General features: G+C 38.0%; 2 protein-coding genes and 1 long non-coding RNA gene across 4 annotated transcripts; 1 reads left to right on the top strand and 2 right to left on the bottom strand.

Moving 5' to 3' along the window:
* Positions 1 to 150: 150 nt before the first annotated feature.
* im:7147486 lies at positions 151 to 6,051 on the bottom strand. Its single transcript, XM_087287000.1, has 2 exons — positions 5,936 to 6,051; positions 151 to 4,499 (listed from the first exon to the last, which is right to left on the bottom strand). The coding sequence occupies exon 2, from the start codon at positions 4,417 to 4,419 to the stop codon at positions 619 to 621; it is 3,801 nt and encodes a 1,266-aa protein (XP_087143126.1). The 5' UTR covers positions 4,420 to 4,499; positions 5,936 to 6,051; the 3' UTR covers positions 151 to 618.
* A 4,391-nt stretch (positions 6,052 to 10,442) lies between these two features.
* LOC147840293 (uncharacterized) lies at positions 10,443 to 12,176 on the top strand. The gene is made up of 3 exons (XR_015511430.1): positions 10,443 to 10,569; positions 10,647 to 10,801; positions 11,718 to 12,176. It is a non-coding gene; the product is annotated as an uncharacterized LOC147840293 (long non-coding RNA).
* Positions 11,265 to 16,802, bottom strand: LOC147840292 (uncharacterized). 2 transcript variants are annotated; one of them, XM_087287052.1, is made up of 11 exons: positions 16,500 to 16,802; positions 15,471 to 15,597; positions 15,126 to 15,368; positions 14,743 to 15,016; positions 14,461 to 14,638; positions 14,262 to 14,338; positions 13,980 to 14,160; positions 12,706 to 12,939; positions 12,410 to 12,581; positions 12,178 to 12,326; positions 11,265 to 12,039 (listed from the first exon to the last, which is right to left on the bottom strand). In XM_087287052.1, exons 5-11 carry the CDS (start codon positions 14,624 to 14,626, stop codon positions 11,870 to 11,872), a joined length of 1,149 nt encoding a protein of 382 aa, XP_087143178.1. In that variant the 5' UTR covers positions 14,627 to 14,638; positions 14,743 to 15,016; positions 15,126 to 15,368; positions 15,471 to 15,597; positions 16,500 to 16,802; the 3' UTR covers positions 11,265 to 11,869. The 2 variants fall into 2 exon arrangements, with proteins under 2 accessions (XP_087143178.1, XP_087143179.1); XM_087287053.1 differs by having other exon boundaries at positions 15,471 to 16,802.
* Between the last annotated feature and the right edge of the window lie 1,465 nt (positions 16,803 to 18,267).

The following is an 18,267-nucleotide window of genomic DNA, read 5'->3' as shown; positions in this document are numbered from 1 at the left end:
ATTTCTAAATTAAGTCTTTAGCGATGCATATTACTAATTATAAAATCAGTTTTAATATCTTTGCATTAGGAAGTTTACAAAATGTTTTTACTGAAGTTGTAAAAATCTTTAGACAGGAACTACAGAATGTTCAAATTAATCTGAGACTTATAAAGGTGTCACTGTTGTGTTTATTGATGTAACGTACAACATGTTCACATCAAAATGTATTATTTACAGTACACTAACAATACACAATGGGTTCTATAAAAACAGTTGTCAACTAATCTATTTTACATTTTATACACTGCTTGCAAAAGAAAAATCTCCCTTTCACTGAGGAAAACAAAACATCTGTATTTAATACATGAATTAAATTAAGGCAGCATTGATGAAATACAGAGGAAGCTTAAAATGATATCAACAAGACAACAAAAACCTGATACACTACTGATCAGATATGAACTTTTTAAAAATGTTTAAGCTACTGAAAATCCTTTCTACTTCTTAAAAATTGAATAATGTACTCAAATGCTGCCTTATAGCAGTTCTTTTTTCTTCTTTTTCAGCATTCTAACACAATGCTCCAATTTATAGCAACACACAGGCAGCAGATTCACAGTTTAAAAATGCATTCATTTACAGGAAAGGTATTGGCTTCTGATCTAGATCTTCTTCTATGTCATTTGTTGCTATTGTGGATACTGACGGTTCAGGGACTGGGCCTAAAATGCGATGAACCCTCCTCCTGTGATTTTTTAGAGATATTTCATCAGGGTAGCTGCGCTGGCAAATCAGACACTTGTATAGATTATGTTGCGTGACCCCCTTTGACACGTCTAAACCTCCCACAATCCCATGGACCCTTCTCCTGTGGTTTCGGAGGGACTGTATATCAGGATAGCTGCGTGAGCAAATGTGACATTGAAATTGACCGGGAGCGCTGTTTTGCTCAGGTCCCTTCATTGGTGGAAACACAGCACCGAGAATATTATGCACCCTTCTTCTGTGGTTCTTTAAAGACTTAATGGTAGGATAGCTGCGCCCGCATATCTGACACAGAAACTGCCCTATGCGAACTGGTTCTGTGGTACTCAGATTGTTTTGTTTTGGCTGTTTAGGCCGATGAACTTTCCTTAGGTGATCCTTCAGGGATTGAAGCTTTGGATAATAGCGAAGGCAAACATGACATTGAAAAGGAGTAACTGAAGTGTTTTCCACACTTGGTTGGGACGACAGATTCGGTGCATTCTCCTCTGGCCTCAATCTGTTGTTCAAGCCATGAACCTTTCTTTTATGTTCCTCGAGTGCCTGAAGGTTTGGACAGTTTTGGTCACAAATCTGACAGACTGCTTGCCTGCTGTGCGAGACCAGGTGTCTCTTGAGCCCATCTAGACAACTGAACCAACGAACACAGACCGGGCAGCGAATTGGTTTGAATGCAGGTTTACAGGTATTGCTTTGAACGTGAATTTTAAGGTTTAATGGATTGAGGAAGGTGGCACCACATCGAGTGCAGGGGTGTTTCTTCTGAGTTGTAGGATCACCAGTGCAACGCAACCGTATGTGCCTTGCCAAAGAACTGCGCTGACTGAAGTTCTTTTTGCATCTGGGGCAAGTAAGTGGCGCTGTATCTGGCCCATTGTTCAAATGTTTAGGTGGCAAGAGAGCAGGCGGTTTATGCTCAGAAAAACCTGGAGATTGTGGAGGTCGTGTTGGAGCATGTAATGGCAGCGCTTGGGAAAACGTATGAGGACGCTGTTGGGGACCTCTTTGCTCATTTGAACTTTGAGATTGTTTGTGCAATTGCTGATGGGCTTCAAAATCCATCCACGACTGCAAGCTCTCACCACAGTGTGGACAAATGTAGGACTCCTGGGCATGCTGCTGCAGATGTTCGAAGAGTAGTCGAGGACAAGTGAATGAGGCTCCGCATTCACATGTCACTTTTCTTGGGAGAACAGATGGAAGTGACATAATCCCCCAGTTTCTGCTACTGCTAGTATTTTGAGGAGTTTCCTGTTGTACTGCTTTGTTTTCTGTGGATGGTGACAGGACAAACAGGTTTTCTTGGGCTACAGGAGTTTTAGGCTCTGTTCTGGTGCTTACTACTGCAGGTACAGCAGTTTTTCCGTGGCACTTTTTTTGATGCATATTCATATTATCTTTACGGCTGAAAAATTTGCCACATTGAGGACATGGAAATTTTTTAATTGGCCCAGGCAAATCAGCTATCTTATTCTCAATAGTTTGCTCCTTTAAAATCCTCGCCTCACAAACCTTCAGGTGCTCTTTTAGAGTAAACTGCCGAGAATAGCTTCTTTGGCACTCGATGCAAACATACCGCTTCACGCCTTTGTTAGTAATGAACACTTGATAGCCTTCACTAAGAGATTCCGAATCAATTTCCATTTCCTCAGAAGACTCTACATTGACATCATCCTCTTCATAACAGTCGTCTTCATCCATGTCAGCCAAATCATCCTCATCTGAATCCTTTTGCTCCCCATCTACTAGTGTATCAATTTCAGCATCATCCAGTGGCATGGTCCACTGCTTTTCATCCAATTTCTCCTTTTCTTCTTCTTCTTTCATACTAGCCATGTTTTCTGGTAGTTTAACTGAGTTAATGGTTGACTCAGTTGGTTTAGAGCTGTGCTCAAGAGGTTTTGGTGGATGAATCTGATTTTTCTTGTCAATAGGAAATTCTGTGTGATGCTCCTCAACCTTTATCGGCTCTGTGCCTACACCAATATTCACGTGGTGTGATGACATTTGATTGTTTTTCGAGATTTGCATCGCTGTAGTGCTGCTGTCTAAGGTGTGGGGCTTGAGTTCAACTCTGTTAACCGTAGGAGATGCGGATTTCAGAGGAGCTTTACATGGGCAGTTGTGCCTTTTGAGGCTGCGTATCCGTGCGTAACCACGCTTGCATAACGAACAGTAGAAAATTTTCTCTAGCTGTTGAGCTGTAGGGATAACCGGTTCTGGGGGCATCTTTGCTGTCAAAGGCTGAATATTTTTAGAAAATGAACTAAAGCAGACGTGGTTCTCTGGAACTGAGATTACAGTGATCACAAATTGCTGACAATAAAGACAAAATTTAACTCTTTCTTTCTTATGCAAGGCATGATGCATTATCAAGGTGTCTAGATCTTGGAAAACTCTACGACAGAGTCTGCACTGATGTCTACCTTCCACATTGTCTCGGCCAAAGAGTTTCTGTCGAGTCTCAAGAACCACCACGGGGCAGAGAGTTTGTGTCACGGGTATAATCTTCCCCTTCTTTGAGAACATCTTTCCAGGTTGCACACTCATAGTCTCTTTTGATGGTGTTGATTGAATCTTCGGCGGTTCAGGCTTTGATATAATCACTGTGGGTGGGGGTTGAATTGGTGCTCTTGGTGAGACTTTTCTTGGGGGCAAGTTCCTCTGTTTCATTTGGACGGGCTGTTTATGACTCATGTAGGCAGATGCTAATATCTTTAGGATTGACTTCTTTTTTTCACCAGAATCTTGATCCATTAAACCAGAATCGACTGCATCTGATTCTTTTGAAGATTCTGGTGACTTCTCATTGTCGTGCAAAGAATGATTTAGCGCAGTTGAGGAGTTCAAAGTGTCATTGTCCTCCTCAAGAGTCTGCACTTGCTCTTCATTCACAAAGTGCAATTCGGAAGACTGCAAGATTTTGCTTTCCATGTCTGTAGTGGATTCTATCGTCTTTGTTATGGAATCTGAAGTAGAAGGTGGAATTGGTGCAAGTTGTTTTTCATTGAAAGCTAAAGGTGAAAGACTATGAAAAACCTGGTCTGAGATTAGACGGATGAGGTCTGTTTTCTTCTCTGGGATAACAGGAATCTTCTCAAAAGATAAATCCATCTTGTTTTCTTTGTCATGTTGTTTTTTGTGTTCCTCAAGTGTTGTAAAATCACCAAACTCCTTGCCACAGTCACATGTGTGGAGGTGGGCTCGAGATGCTGGAGATTCTGGAGTGGGCAACCTAACACATTGGTGTTTTTCAAGAAGATCCATGGTCGCAAATAGGTTTCCACAGCTGACACAAGTTGGCATTTTGCTTTCTGGAACAACAGAACTCCTTTCCAAATCCAGTTGTTCTATGTTTTCTGAGTCATGTTGTATTTTGTGGTCCTCAAATGCTATGCAATCACTAAACTCCTCGCCACAATCGCATACGAAGGTAATGACTGGAGAGGGCAACGTTACACAGTGATGTTTTTCAAGAAGATCTTTGCTTACAAACAAGCTTCCGCAGCTGACACAAGTAGGTAGTGTTGATTCCGGCTGATGAGAGGCTTCACTTGCATGAGATGCTTGGTGAACCAGGAGAGATGACAAACTATGAAATGTAGCTGAGCATGCAACACAGCTGTATGTTTTAGGACTCCCAGCAGACCTTGTTTCTTGAACCCCAAGCATTTTGCAGATAACAGATGATTTCTCTGCCAATGTAAAATTTAAGAACTGCTCCCTAGGTCTCGGTAATTGATGAATACCTCCTGAAAAAGAAAGCAAATAAAAATGAATGAATATAGCAACTTAAAAAAACAAACAAATAAATAAACCATAAATCATGTAATATTCCATTTAAATGTAAGGTTTAGGAGTTATGTGGTGGTAAAAATTAAAGACAACATATACAGTGTACAATATACAAACATAGTGTATAGTAAAACACAACATCCAATACAATACTAATAATAGCATTTATTTGTTAAACAGTTGCCCATTTTAAAGCATTATCAAATACAATAACAAAGGAATAATACAAGCAGAGTGGAAATGTTTAAAATCAGATTCTATATAATATTACAGCCAGAATATTAATATTAATATTCGTAGCCAGGGGGGTAGGGGGTGTGATTTTGGCTATTGTTTTCCATGAATTTACAAATGTAATTAATTAATTTTATTTGTGCTGTCCAGTTTGTCATTTATAATTTGCCTAATAATTGACAATAGGCTTGTTTTTCATTTAAAATGGGGTATTTTCTTAAATGACATATGATGTAATAATTTGTATTTAAAAAAATATATATATTACTTTGTTATAAAACTTTAGGAATTTTTTTTGGTACATCAAAAAGTGTGGTTATGAAGACCATCTGACAAGCTAATCCATATATATATATATATATATATAGTTTTTTTTTGTGTGTGTACCTTTCACTATTTTGTGTAAAATCACCATTGGCACATGCATTTATACACATGGTTAAAAATCAAACGTCTCTCCCACCTTTCAACTACGGTTACTCACTAACCTCTGGCATACTACTGTAAAGCATTTCATGCATATTTAAAAGACAAAACTAATTTCCCATTCCTCTGAAATCTCAACTAGTATAAACAAATTCGCAGCGCTGCTTTACATTTTGAGCTCCTTTATAAAAGTGAAGGGATTAATAATGTACTCGTTATAAACAACCTACATTTCCAATGCAGCAACAATAGAGGGCAGAAAATGTGGGAAGTAGCATGCTTAGATTCAGAAAGGCCTGATTTCTTCACGGGGTTCCTCGTTCAAAATGTTGAAATAAACGCCATATCAATAAAACCAAAGCACATCACTATGGTAATTTGCAGATCATCCGTCACTTTAATATTATATAATAACGAAACGAGAGCGTGGAAATAAGCCAAACGTGCTTACATATAGAGCAATGGGTGCTGCAGACTTAGCAAGCTCATTTGACTGAATGGCTACAAACATACCATCAGCTTCAGACATTTAATCATAAATTACACATCTTTAAGTTACTGAACTAAACATGATTTGCAGGCGGATCTGCTTGAGAGATACAGTGCATGCGGAATATGTCAATCGCGTGCGGCACAACGGAATTGAACGAGCAAAAAACACAGCCTCCGAATGTATGCACGAATAAAAACGAGCCATAACGAATATGTCAGACAGCTGTTGGCTTACACTCACCTCAGGAAAGAACGGTTCGCAAACTAGCATGGTTTTATTGTGAAAAATGATTTCCTTTCTATCGGAAAGGCGGTAAGTGTTTTGCTGCCAGCTTCTAGTGAGCTGCCGTTATTCCCAAAGTTGCCTGCAGAGGGCAGTCACTCTAAGAGCTGCCTTCCGTTCACCACAGAGGGCTGAAACACACTGCCATCCACTGGTGTGAAGGACCGGTAGGGTGTTAACCTCCAGAAAGAGACCAAAACAACCAACAATATCTCTATACCTTTAACAAAAGCCAGGTTGGATTACCAGTAGGCCTACTGAAGAGTAATGATAGTATTTTATGAATGAACTCTTACAAAACAATCAACCGTTATTTTTTTTAATAGGCTACTTTAATATAATATAATATAATGCAGTGGTTCTTGTCCAGTCTGAGACTCACTTTGTATCGGATATCTATCAGGCAGTAAAGAGCCTGATAGATAGATTTTAAATATATATATATATATATATATATATATATATATATATATATATATATATATATATATATATATATATATATATATATATATATATATATATATGTATAAACTATTTAAAATAAGTAAAACTGAGATTCTGTGTCTATGGGATTTTTGAGGACAGATTACGAACTGCTCAAAATCGTCAAAATCCCCCTACTTTAGTCTAAGACTTGTAAATTATCAAAATAGGTGAAAAATAAAAAACATGTTTAAAAATTTTGTTTGAACATTTGAGAGTAAATAAAAAATTTCATGTTAAATAAAATATCGATCGATGATCTACTATGCATAAGTTTTTTTTCAATAGAGGACAATTAAAAGTCTTACCAGAAGCATAAAAGTGAATGCCCTAAATATTATTTGCTTAAGCCCAATATTTTAAGGAGTATTATAGCAGCCTATATGGGATTATGTTTAATAGAATAACTATAATACAATTATGAATAAAGCAAAACAAACCAACTATAGTATAATCACAAATCAGCCATGGTTTTGCTGATGTAGCTATATTTTAACCATAGTGTTATGAGTTAAACTGTCATTATACGAATGTGAGCTTTTTTGGTCCCCCAGAACAAAATTTTTTAACAGATTTTTGATTAACTAAAGAATTATTTTTCATTATAAAGAATCTTTCCAATAAATATGCTAATAAAATCTTTATTGTAGTGTTACCCAGGTTTTAAGTGTATCCAGGTAACAAAAAATTCTGACCCAGATGTGGCATCAAGCTGGCACAGAAGGCATTCATCCAGCACTGGCATGCAGTATGTGGACCAAAAATGGCCCCTTGTTTGGCAGAGTTGGCACCGTCTTTAAGGCGGCACACAAGATTTGTGCCAAATTTAAAATGTAGTATTTGGCCCAGATGTTAAAAATTTATATGTGGGCCGTGTAAATTTGGCCTGTATTGACCCACTTTTAAATTACATTAAAATGATCTTTTAATTAATAAAAAATTCTACCAATCAGGTCGCTTTTAGTGTGCCTAAAGCACAGGGCTTTATAGGTTTATAAATTTTATTGCAATTGTGACACAACAACCTCTCTGGCCCAGTTCAGGCCCAATGATGAGTTATTATCTTGGCTGAGACTTGTCCCAGATATGGTCCATGTTTGGCCCTTGTCTGGAAGCCAGACTTGGTCCAGTCATGTATCGTAATTCACTGTGGCATGTGGGCCAAGCAAAACCTGATTGTGTGGGCCAGAGCTGGGCCAGAGAAATTTTGCTATGTGGGTAGTTTGTAAAACAGTGGCCAAACCATTTCTAATTACTGCCAGAAAAGTTTACTACACTGTTAATATTTAATAATTAAACTGTAGGGGTAGTTTACAGTTTAACCCAAAGAATGACCAGTCTGGTAGATGAAGAAGAGCCGGAGTCAGAGATTTAAATAAATAAATCAAGTTTACTGAAGATAGTTTGCAGTTTCATTCGCAGAAGCCAGCTTCAACACTCGCAATGAGTTCCTAGGCCGCTCTGCTTACAATCACCAATCAATAACAATTATACTCTCACATAACGTCATTAACTGCGTCATACATATAGGTGTTCTAAACTGATTGGTTAAAACACAGATAGACTAGGAAAATTTCCACGTGGGGTTTGTGCGTACAATTCTGAACATTATCTTAAGCATAAACGTCAGACATCCCTTAGACTGATTAGAGCTGACTCCAGACCTGTGAAACGGATCAACAATCAAATAGAACACACACACATAAAGTATAATCTGTTTCTTATCCAAGGCTGAGTGTATTCTCAGCCGTCTTTATCTACTGGTTAAAAACCGGTAGAATCTACATTCAGGCAGTTATAATGTCCTTACTACACAAAGTCTATCTTGAATAAAAAGTAGAATTACTTTAAAAGAATTAACAGTAAAAATATCAAAATCATTTTAGACAATATTAACTCATAGAAATAACAATAGAAATAGTTGCTTCCAGTCCTCAGTTCCACTCAAGGTCTCCGTGACCTCTGACCAAGATTGGTGGCTTCTGAAAACAGTTATAAAGAGACAGGCAAATGCACTGAACATTCTTATATTAAGCAATGCGTTAACTTATTCATTAATTAAAATCAATTCACAGTTAAATACTGAGAAACAGGATGATGAAAAGGATAAACGTTGGTTCAAGATGAGACGGATTGTAAAGCAGAAATCCGAATCCTTCAAAACAATGGTTTATTTTCTCTTTCTCCAACATAAACTGTGGTGATTCGGGCCCAATCCCAATTCTATTTTTATACCCCTACAACCCCTTGGCATGTGTGAAGAGGAAGGGCTACAAAATGTATCACTAAGAAATAAGACACCACTACAACACCTGCACACGTCATCAAATGTAATCGCAGTCTCTTACTTAATATGAGTTCTACAATTACGACTGCTGTAGTTACTCCAGTTGCATTATTTTTTTGGTATTTATCTTCAGGAATTTTCTGAAGAAAACAGTATCATGTTGACAAAATGATATAATGTAGCAATGAGATCATAACTGTAATGTGCATTTAGACCATGGCCATTTTCATCTATGCAAATACACAAAAACAACATTAACAGCAGACACTGAGAAAAGCTGATTCCCGAGCACTAGACTTTTCTGACAGGGTATTTGAGTGTCAGCGAGTGACAGATGTGAAAGTATGTTGTGGGACTGCTATAAAGGGGTTATTATTAGGTATTATTTATTCATTCATTTTCTTTATTAATCAGATGTTGCCACAGCGGAATGAACAGCCAACTTATCCAGCATATGTTTTATGCAGTGGATGTCCTTCCAGTTGCAACCCAACATCGGGAAACACTCATACACTATTACATTCACACACATACACTATGGCCAATTTAGCTTAGTCAATTCACCTGCATCGCATGTCTTTGGACTGTGGGGGAAACTGGACCACCTGGAGGAAACCCACGTGAACACAGGGAGAACATGCAAACTCCACACAGAAATGTCAACTACTAGCTACCCACTACACCACCGAAATTTAGAAGGTTTTATTTTACCAGGTTTTTTAAAAAGCATCTCGGTAAAACATGAACGCCGTTATTAGTTAAAACATATGTGTGTTTGTTGAAAAAAATCCATAATAATGACAAAATAATACAAATTTGTGAATCTCCTTACCTCCGTGTGCAGCAATATAAAAATATAAAATTAATCTCTGCTTGAAGCCCTTCTGCTTAACCCTACGACTTAAAGCTAAAGAGAATTGGGAAGGGAAAGGGCTAAGAGGTAGAACTGAGATTGGGCCTTAGAACAAACTGGCTGTCTAGCAAATACAACAACATTCCTAGTTCTTTTTTGATGCCTTTCCCATTTGATTTTTGGTATGAGAATTCTCTGTGTTTTTAGTATCTAAGGTTTTGTTTTTCTCCGACAATTTTAAGACAACCAAAAAACTTTCCTGCTAACCAAGAGAGAACATGTAATCTTAACATTAAAGGGCACATATTTTAGCCCTTTTTTGAGATTTAATAGTAATATTATGGTTCTTCTGAGTGTGCCAATGTAGGTTCAGATCAAAACGCAATTCAGATATTGTTATTATGCTGTGTTAAAAAGTGTAAATTTAGAGGCGTGTACACGGGTTGCTGTTTTGGGGTGTGTTGTTTAACATGATAATGAGTTTTTACTGCCCGCCCAACGTAACAAGGGGGCGGAGCCAAGAGCGCGTCTGCTTTGTGCACCGCGTCACAGAGGCAGACAGTAAGAGTCATCATGAGTGAGAGGAACACAATTCAACCCTACATATTTGACACAGACTCGGACACAGATCAAGCAGAGTCGACTGTTGAGGAATCTATAATCCGAATGTGCCAGAATGTGTCAGAGTGGTACATACAAAATATTTTATGTCGTTGTATACTTTTTCAGCCGCTATGTAACTATGCATGCGCCATCCGTAATTTGTTTGATAAAGTTCGCGAACGTCATGCGTTACGTCAAACAGACAATACATAAAGATATCTACAAAGATAAATTTTGCATTGGTATGATTTATTCGTAATTCATGAATATTGACGTTGACAAATATTGGCAGGTGCTCGTGTGGCAATTGTGAAAAAAATGCCAACTGAGGCTGAAAATGTATGCTGCTGGGAGATACCGCAGGTAAATTTCCAGTTTACGTTGCTGCTCTAAAGACATCGAATGAGATAATAAACAGCATAACTGTGTCGTGTAATAAGGTTAGAAGACGAATGGATCAACTGGAATTGCAACCCTCGTGCATGACGGAGCATCCAGGAATGGATCCCGTTTGCTTCAATATTTATTCCTTGCAAAATGCATCGAATATATACAAAGCAGACTATGGTCCCCTGCGACTTCGTGGAGTGCAAAAGTGAGTTTAAATAAATAGAAAGAATAGCAGGTTACCTTGTTCATGATCTGCATGCTCGCTTTCTTTTTAAGCACATTAACGCTGTGTAGTCAATAAAATAGCGATAAAGTTGATTTTATATAAATATATATATATATAAATCACATTCAGGAGTCCCTGTATTGTTTACCATGGTAGTTTAAACAATCGATCGTATTTAGCATGCAAGTATGACTTGTAAACAACATTAACACTATCTACTTGACTGTAAACAATGTTGTACTTTGTCATTTGCTGCTAATACGATTTCCCTATTTTGAATTTGCAAAGAATACTTTACAGAAATGATACTATTAAGGAGAATGTCCGAATATCTGAATATAAAAACCAACTTTACCTCAATGTCAATAAAAATGAAATACGTACCTTTTTTGTTGCTGCTATTTCTGAGATGACAATTTGAATGACTTCATAAAAGGCTGAGTAATGCATGTACTTTTTATTGAAAAATAATTTTAATTTCACTAAACATTAATATATAAACTCTTAAAATATATAAAAATCAGTATGGCATAGAAACATCAACACTTCAGAAAAGATGCTTCAATTCCTTAGTCATATAAAAACTTTATATTGAAGTATAAATTAAAATGTGATTGGCAAATATAAAATGTATCCTTGTGCAAATATAAAATATAAACTTCAAGTTGTCACTTTGTTGAATGAAATACAATTGTCCATGAACATTAGAAAGTACAGTATATCTACAAACACATAAACATATCAAACATTGGCAGTTGAATAAACAAAATATTACTTCTGAAATGTTGTTAAAGCTAGTTATTTTATCAAAAATAAAAATGTATATGTGATAACTCCCAAGTTCAAATTGTAGTGCAATTTCTAAAACAATGTTTCATTATTATGTCTCTGTTAGACAGTGCCGCTTTTTGGCTTATCGGAGCTTTGCGAGCTGGTGTTGGGGTTTCCTCGGGCGGAGAGTCCGTGTTGTGATTCCTGCCTGTGTGGTGCTGAAGATTCGGAGACAGTTTCCTGAAGAGCAGGGCAGCTATGTGGGTTTTAGGATAGCTATTGATTGAAGCGGGTCACCCTGCTGGAGATAGCCTCCTCCATCTCAGGTAGATCGCAGGCTGATGATAGAGCAGGTGGTATGTGAATTCCCAACACTTCATCAACATAGGGTGATGGGTCCACAAACACTTGGTTGAAGATGAGGTCCAGCAGCTCTTTTACATAACCTGTGCAATATAACAGTTATCTCTTTAGTAACTTAATTTTGTATTTTGGAGTAGTGAGTTGTCATTGTGAATGTAAAGTGCAATTATTTTTTTTATTTATTGAATTATTAAAAATACTATAAACATTTATATACATACCGAAAGTTTGCTGCGTCTTCACTTTTCGGACCCTATACTCTCCTTTCTTTGCCTTTGGAAAGGCAAGCTTGTAAATAGGTTTACCAGTTGCTGATGTGGCCTGGGGACGCCCGGCATTTTCATTGTAATGCAGTGCAGCCAAGTACAACCTAACAAAAAGAAAAATGTAAATGACGTACCATGACAAGACTGTATGGTATTGTAAATATTAATTTCTGATCATTGGCTTTACCTGCATAGCATCCCCAGAAATGGGAATACCACATTTTTGGGTGCAAACCGCAGTAGGACGCTGTGGAAAGCTTCAACAGTTGACGTCTGGTGGTGAGGACTTAGCTTGGCCACATCCTTCAATATTCTCTTGTTAGCGAGAACTTTCTCCAGCTTGTAGAATGGCATCGTTGCTAAACAAGCAAAAATTTAAGGTATTAGAGTCTGAATCAAAAACAAATCTGAACAAAGAAACAAGCTCTGTTTTGCATTAGTTTTAATCGCAAAGAATATTTTATTTGTCTGTATACAACTTACCAGCCGACAGCCATTTGTTCTTGTCTCTGCTTATCCGTTGCGGATGCAGATAAGCCGGAAAATTGGGGTCTTCATGTACATGGTTTAAGATAGAGGTCCACTTTGCCACTCTTTCAGGACCTGTTGTGGATGATGCAGCAGTCCAGTAGATGTGGTTTTTGATGCTACGCAACCATTTACGCAACTTCTCACACCCCTTTATCTGGCATATCTTGTCCAGTTTTTTGGAAATTCCTGGAAATTAAAGAAAAAAAAAAGACATCAACACAAAAATAATAATAAACATGTAAGAACTGTAAATAGCAATTTAATCTTAAGTAAATTAGATTAAGAAATAAACGTACTGTGTGCTCCAGGAAAAATCTAGTAAGAATCAAACCAGAAAAACCAGTAGAAAGTGAAAATACAAATTTCGTAAAACTTGGTCTCCTAAACATCAGGTCACTTGCACCTAAAGCACTTATCATTAATGAAATAATAACAGAAAACAATCTTAATGCACTCTGTCTCACTGAAACCTGGCTGAAACAAAATGACTATATTAGCTTAAATGAAGCAACTCCTCCAGGATTCTTATATAAACATGAGGCTCGTCAAACTGGTCGTGGTGGTGGAGTTGCATCAATCTTTAGTGATTTCCTTAATATTAAACAGAGAAACGGACTTATGTTTAGCTCCTTTGAAGTATTATCGCTTAATGTTCAGCTTCCAGATACTATACAAAAACCTATGTTATCTCTCGCTTTAATCGCCATATCCTGAGCTGCTGCTGCGCTGATGGTCGTGGGGAGTGGAGAACATGAGTCTGATTCCAGCGACGCTCCAGGGACAGACGAGTCTTCATTGAGGCCATCTTCCAGCATAAACCACGGCGAATGAAGTTCTGCACAAGACTTTTGGCCAGCGGAGAAATTAAAATGGTCGTGCCCAACTGAGTCTGGTTCTCTCAAGGTTTTTTTTCTTCACTCCCATCAGGTGAAGTTTTTTTTCCCTCTCCGCTGTCGCCACTGCCTCGCATGGTTCAGGATTGGTAGAGCTACGCATCGATGAATTTGCTCTTCGGTGTTTGAACTCTCAGTAATGATTAAATCACACTGAACTGAGCTAAACTGAACTGAACTGAACTTAAACACTAAAACCTGAACCACACTGTTCCAGTTACTATGACCATTTATGTGAAGCTGCTTTGACACAATCTACATTGTAAAAGCGCTATACAAATAAAGCTGAATTGAATTGAATTGAATTAAATTAATAACTGCTACATTACATACCTTTCTCGATATGCCACACATCGTAAAACTGAGTGACATTTCGATCCCTGAGATATTTCTGTATTTGAGGATGTCGGTCTGTGATGATGCATTCCAGACGAACACCGCGGGCATCCAACAGGTCTAGGCTTCTCTTTAGGCCTTCTTTTTCCATATGGTAACTGCCGCCCACCTCATTACTCTATAAAATTTTAAATAAGGAAAAAAAATATATATAAAAAAAAATCACACATTTTCCATCCAAAAAATTATGCTAGTTCACATAACACTTTTCTGTATTACCTGGACTAACTTTAGGTCGACCACTGTGTTAGTTGCAAGGTCCATCATTGTATAACTCCCATACTTGGCCGAGTGACCTTCAAGAACAAACCGTACATAATTATTTCAAACACATTTTTGGAATAATTGTAATGTATTTCATATTTATTTTTTTTATTAGACTGTATTGAATTAGAAATGAAATCTTTTGACTAAATACCTGGGGAGTCAGCCCTCTTATCTCCTCCAACAATCACATTCTCTCTTCGACTGAGCTGTTCTAGCATTTCACTCTGCCAATTACTCCACTTGTGGACAATAGCAGGTTCAATGCAAAGTCTTGCATGACAACGAAATGAATCATATTTAAAAATGTGTAGTTTCATGGCAGCAAATACCTGACAACAGAGAGGAGAATTTTTAGTACAATGTGCATGCACCCTGTGACAAAATTTATATTATGTTTATAAAAGAAATGTGATAAATTTTGATAGATAATTACCTTTTCAACTACAAAAAATTATGCACCACTCAAGTAGACTGCAGCAGAAAGATGCAGGTTGCTAGCTGGAGTACTACCAATAATTGGCTGACTGTTCCATTTTCTTACAAACTCGCAGTGTGGGCAGACTTGCTGTACGCTCAGAAATGTCCCAAGCCTTTGTGACTTTACATCACATCTCCTTTGACACACTGGGCAGTCACTGAAGAGCTCCATGAGGCATGTTTCATAGACAATGAACTTGGCAATGTTATGAACTGGGCATTCTTGGATTCTGTAAAAATAAATATACACATGTACATAATAAAAAAAAAAAAATGATGATGAATGTTATGATGACAATACACAATCTTTCAAATAATTTACATAATGCATAAACTCACGACAAGTCTGTTGGTTCAGTTGCAGATGTGCATTCCTCTGCAGGGTCAAATCTCACATCCGAGTCTTGGGCTATAATTTTTGACTCTGTCAAAGTCTCTTCGGCTTCTTCTTCTTCCTCCTCCTCCTCCTCCAGCTCCAGACGAGGTCTTTTTAGTGATTGTTGAGGGGTGTCGAAGTCATAAACGCAGTAGAGGATGCTGATGGTACAGTCAGTTCAAAACTGGATACTGTTGTCTGGACACCTATAGTGTAATTTTATGATTAATCTCATTGCACGTTTATGAAGATAATAAAACACGTTTCTAATGCAGCAACTTAAAATAAACTGAGAAATTTTAACTTACTTGTACTCCTGCGTTTAGCCTGAAGCGTCCTAAAAGACAACTGGGTACCAACACTGTGTAAAGATGTGTGAAATGGTTCTGTCTGGCAACAAACATCCACCTTGTTGCTCTTTGTCGACGTCGTGGCCTTTGTAAGAAAACATAATTTTTTTAAAATGACCTTTATTTGATTAAAACATACCGATCTTATTGTAAACAACTGCAGACCACGTGCAAGTACAGTGAAAAAATTTCAACAAACATCCCACATACAAAACAAACTTTAGCTGTAACTTAGTCAGTGGTAATGCTTTATTACAATGTTTAATTTTTTCTACCGTTTCTGTTTCTGATGGCTAAAACCCCTTTATGGACACATTAACAATTAAAGCTTCGAGTATTTAGACTGTTTCAGAAAAGCACAATAGCTGTAAACGCGCAAACATCCGAAGTAGCTTTAGCCGCAGATGCTATTCATTTCTGCTTAACATTACAGTATACACATTACAACAAACATCCCACATAAACAACAAACTTTAGCTGTAGCCAGTACTGGTTACTGCTTTATTACAATGTTTATATTTTTCTACGGTTTCTGTTTCTAATGGCTAAAAGCCCTTCTTGTACACACTACCACTTATAGCTTCGATTATTTAGATTGTTTTAGAAAAGCATAATAGCAGTAAACACGTGCAAACAAACATCCGAAGCAACTTTGGCTGCTTTTAACTTTTAGATGCTATTCATTTCGGCTTACCATTACAGTACAACAAACATTTAACAACAACAAACTTTAGCTGTAACGTTAGCCAGTGGTACTGCTTTTTACAATGTTGCTATTTTTCTACGGTTTCTGTTTCTAATGGCTAAACCCCCTTCATGTACACACTACCATTTGCAGCTTCGAGTATTTAGACTGTTTTTGAAAAGCACAATAAGAGGTAAACACTTGCAAACAAACATCCGAAGCTACTTTAGCCGCAGATGCTATTCATCGGCTTATCATAATTAGAATGCTAAGGCTAGAAGTACATAAAATGTAATACTTACTTGAAGTGAGGCAGGATCACGTATTGTAGGAACTGATCCAGTTTTCAAAAACAATTTACTCGCGAATCCGGAGTTGTATTGTCCCGCGTTCTCGAGGCAGTCTACGCTAAAGTGGTTAGCGCAAACATACAACAGTTTTGGTACATTTTCAGGCACCTTGTCTTCAAAGATAAAACTCAGCCACTTAAGCCTCTGTTGCTCATTTGCAGGAAGACGGTGAAGGCTCTTGTGCTGAGCCTTACATCCTAAAATAGCACAAGGGTGTTCTCTCGGTGGCATCGCTTCGACGTTCACGCTGATAATGGCGGAAACGGCAAACTCAGGATATGTTAATACGCGCAGCTGTCAATCAATTCGGTGGGCGGGGGGAATCGCACACCTACGTAATGGTGCGATCGATTTCAAAACAGCTCCAATTGGCCGACCCTTTTTTTTGTAGTGAAATTGAAAAAAAAGGACTGGGTGTGTTCATATCACCCCAGTATGATGGTCTATACACTATACCAACACACAGATCTGTCCAAACAGCTTGAAAAGAAGATTTTTTACAATAGGTGCCCTTTAAAGCAAAAAGTGTTAATTGGTCTTCCCTGGGTAAGCCATTTTTAGACCATGTTAGGCAAGTCTGCCTTTATCATTCAACCAGACCTACAGATTCAATGCAGATGTTATGGATTTTTCTCTGCAGGTTTTATTAGCCAAGCAACATTCAAGAGGAAGTTAAACCAACCTGTAAAATCATGTCAGCTTACTATATTCTTGCAGCCCTATCAGGCAGTGACTGTGGGGGCAGTGTTTGTGCTTTAAAGGGCCATGAAACCCCCTCGTTTCACACCTCTACTTTGGAAAAAGTCAGAAAAGTGGGCGTGTCCAGCTCTGTTTAGGGGGGAGTGTCGGAGGAAGAAAAGAGGCTTGGTGTGGGAGTGTCTATTTGGGCGCGCTGAATTTCAGAGTCAAAACACACAACCACAGCGGACAATGTGACTGTGTTTACATGGACATCTGTAGTCTAATTATTTGCCAAATTATTAAATGGTGGACTTTAACTGCAGTTTGGCTCTTTTATTCAGAGAATTCATTCATGTCCTTCCCGACAAACGTGATATTTGATTCGAGGAACTGCTCTAAGCGTGTATTTTTCATGCAATGTTTGATACCGTACAGCGAATGAGAGAAAAAAAAACCCAGCATTTCCCGGAAACTTAGATTCACACAGCAGGTAGTGTCAGAAAGCCGCGTGTGTTATTCCGGTCACAAAATCCAACACGAGGTTATAGTTTGGTTGTAACTGTTAGTGCTAACTTGTTTACACTCGGTGCAATAGTTTGTTTGAAACGAATAAAATACGAACTGAATAAACAAAGAGCACTGGTCGCTCACTTACCAAATCTGTAGAGACAGGACAATCCACAGCAACTAGAGCCGCGTCTTTATTTAGAGGAGACTACAAGCGAATCCAGATCTCAGCGTTTGCAGATAAGAACAGCTCTCAGGTAAACAATAACCCTCCTTAGACACGTAAGTTATTGTTGTCGTGCGTCGCGTACACTGTTAATCCACACGTGACGCCAGCTGCGCTCTCACAGAGAGAAAATGAAAACAAAACTTAACTGCAGCAAACTATAAAAGCAACACTTCACGCTTGTTTTGCCAATACAACGTGGCGTCTCTGCCGTCTACACTCTGACAGTAATGAATATTAATGAAGTTGCACAATAGAGCGCGCTGATTGGTTTGAACCAAGCTTTACTCATGCATTAATGCATCA

The sequence above is a fragment of the Danio rerio genome, chromosome 16 (genome assembly GCF_052040795.2).
Source record: "Danio rerio strain M-AB ecotype USA chromosome 16, GRCz13ab, whole genome shotgun sequence".
Taxonomy (NCBI): domain Eukaryota; kingdom Metazoa; phylum Chordata; class Actinopteri; order Cypriniformes; family Danionidae; genus Danio; species Danio rerio.
This window is presented reverse-complemented; position numbering and strand designations above follow the sequence as displayed.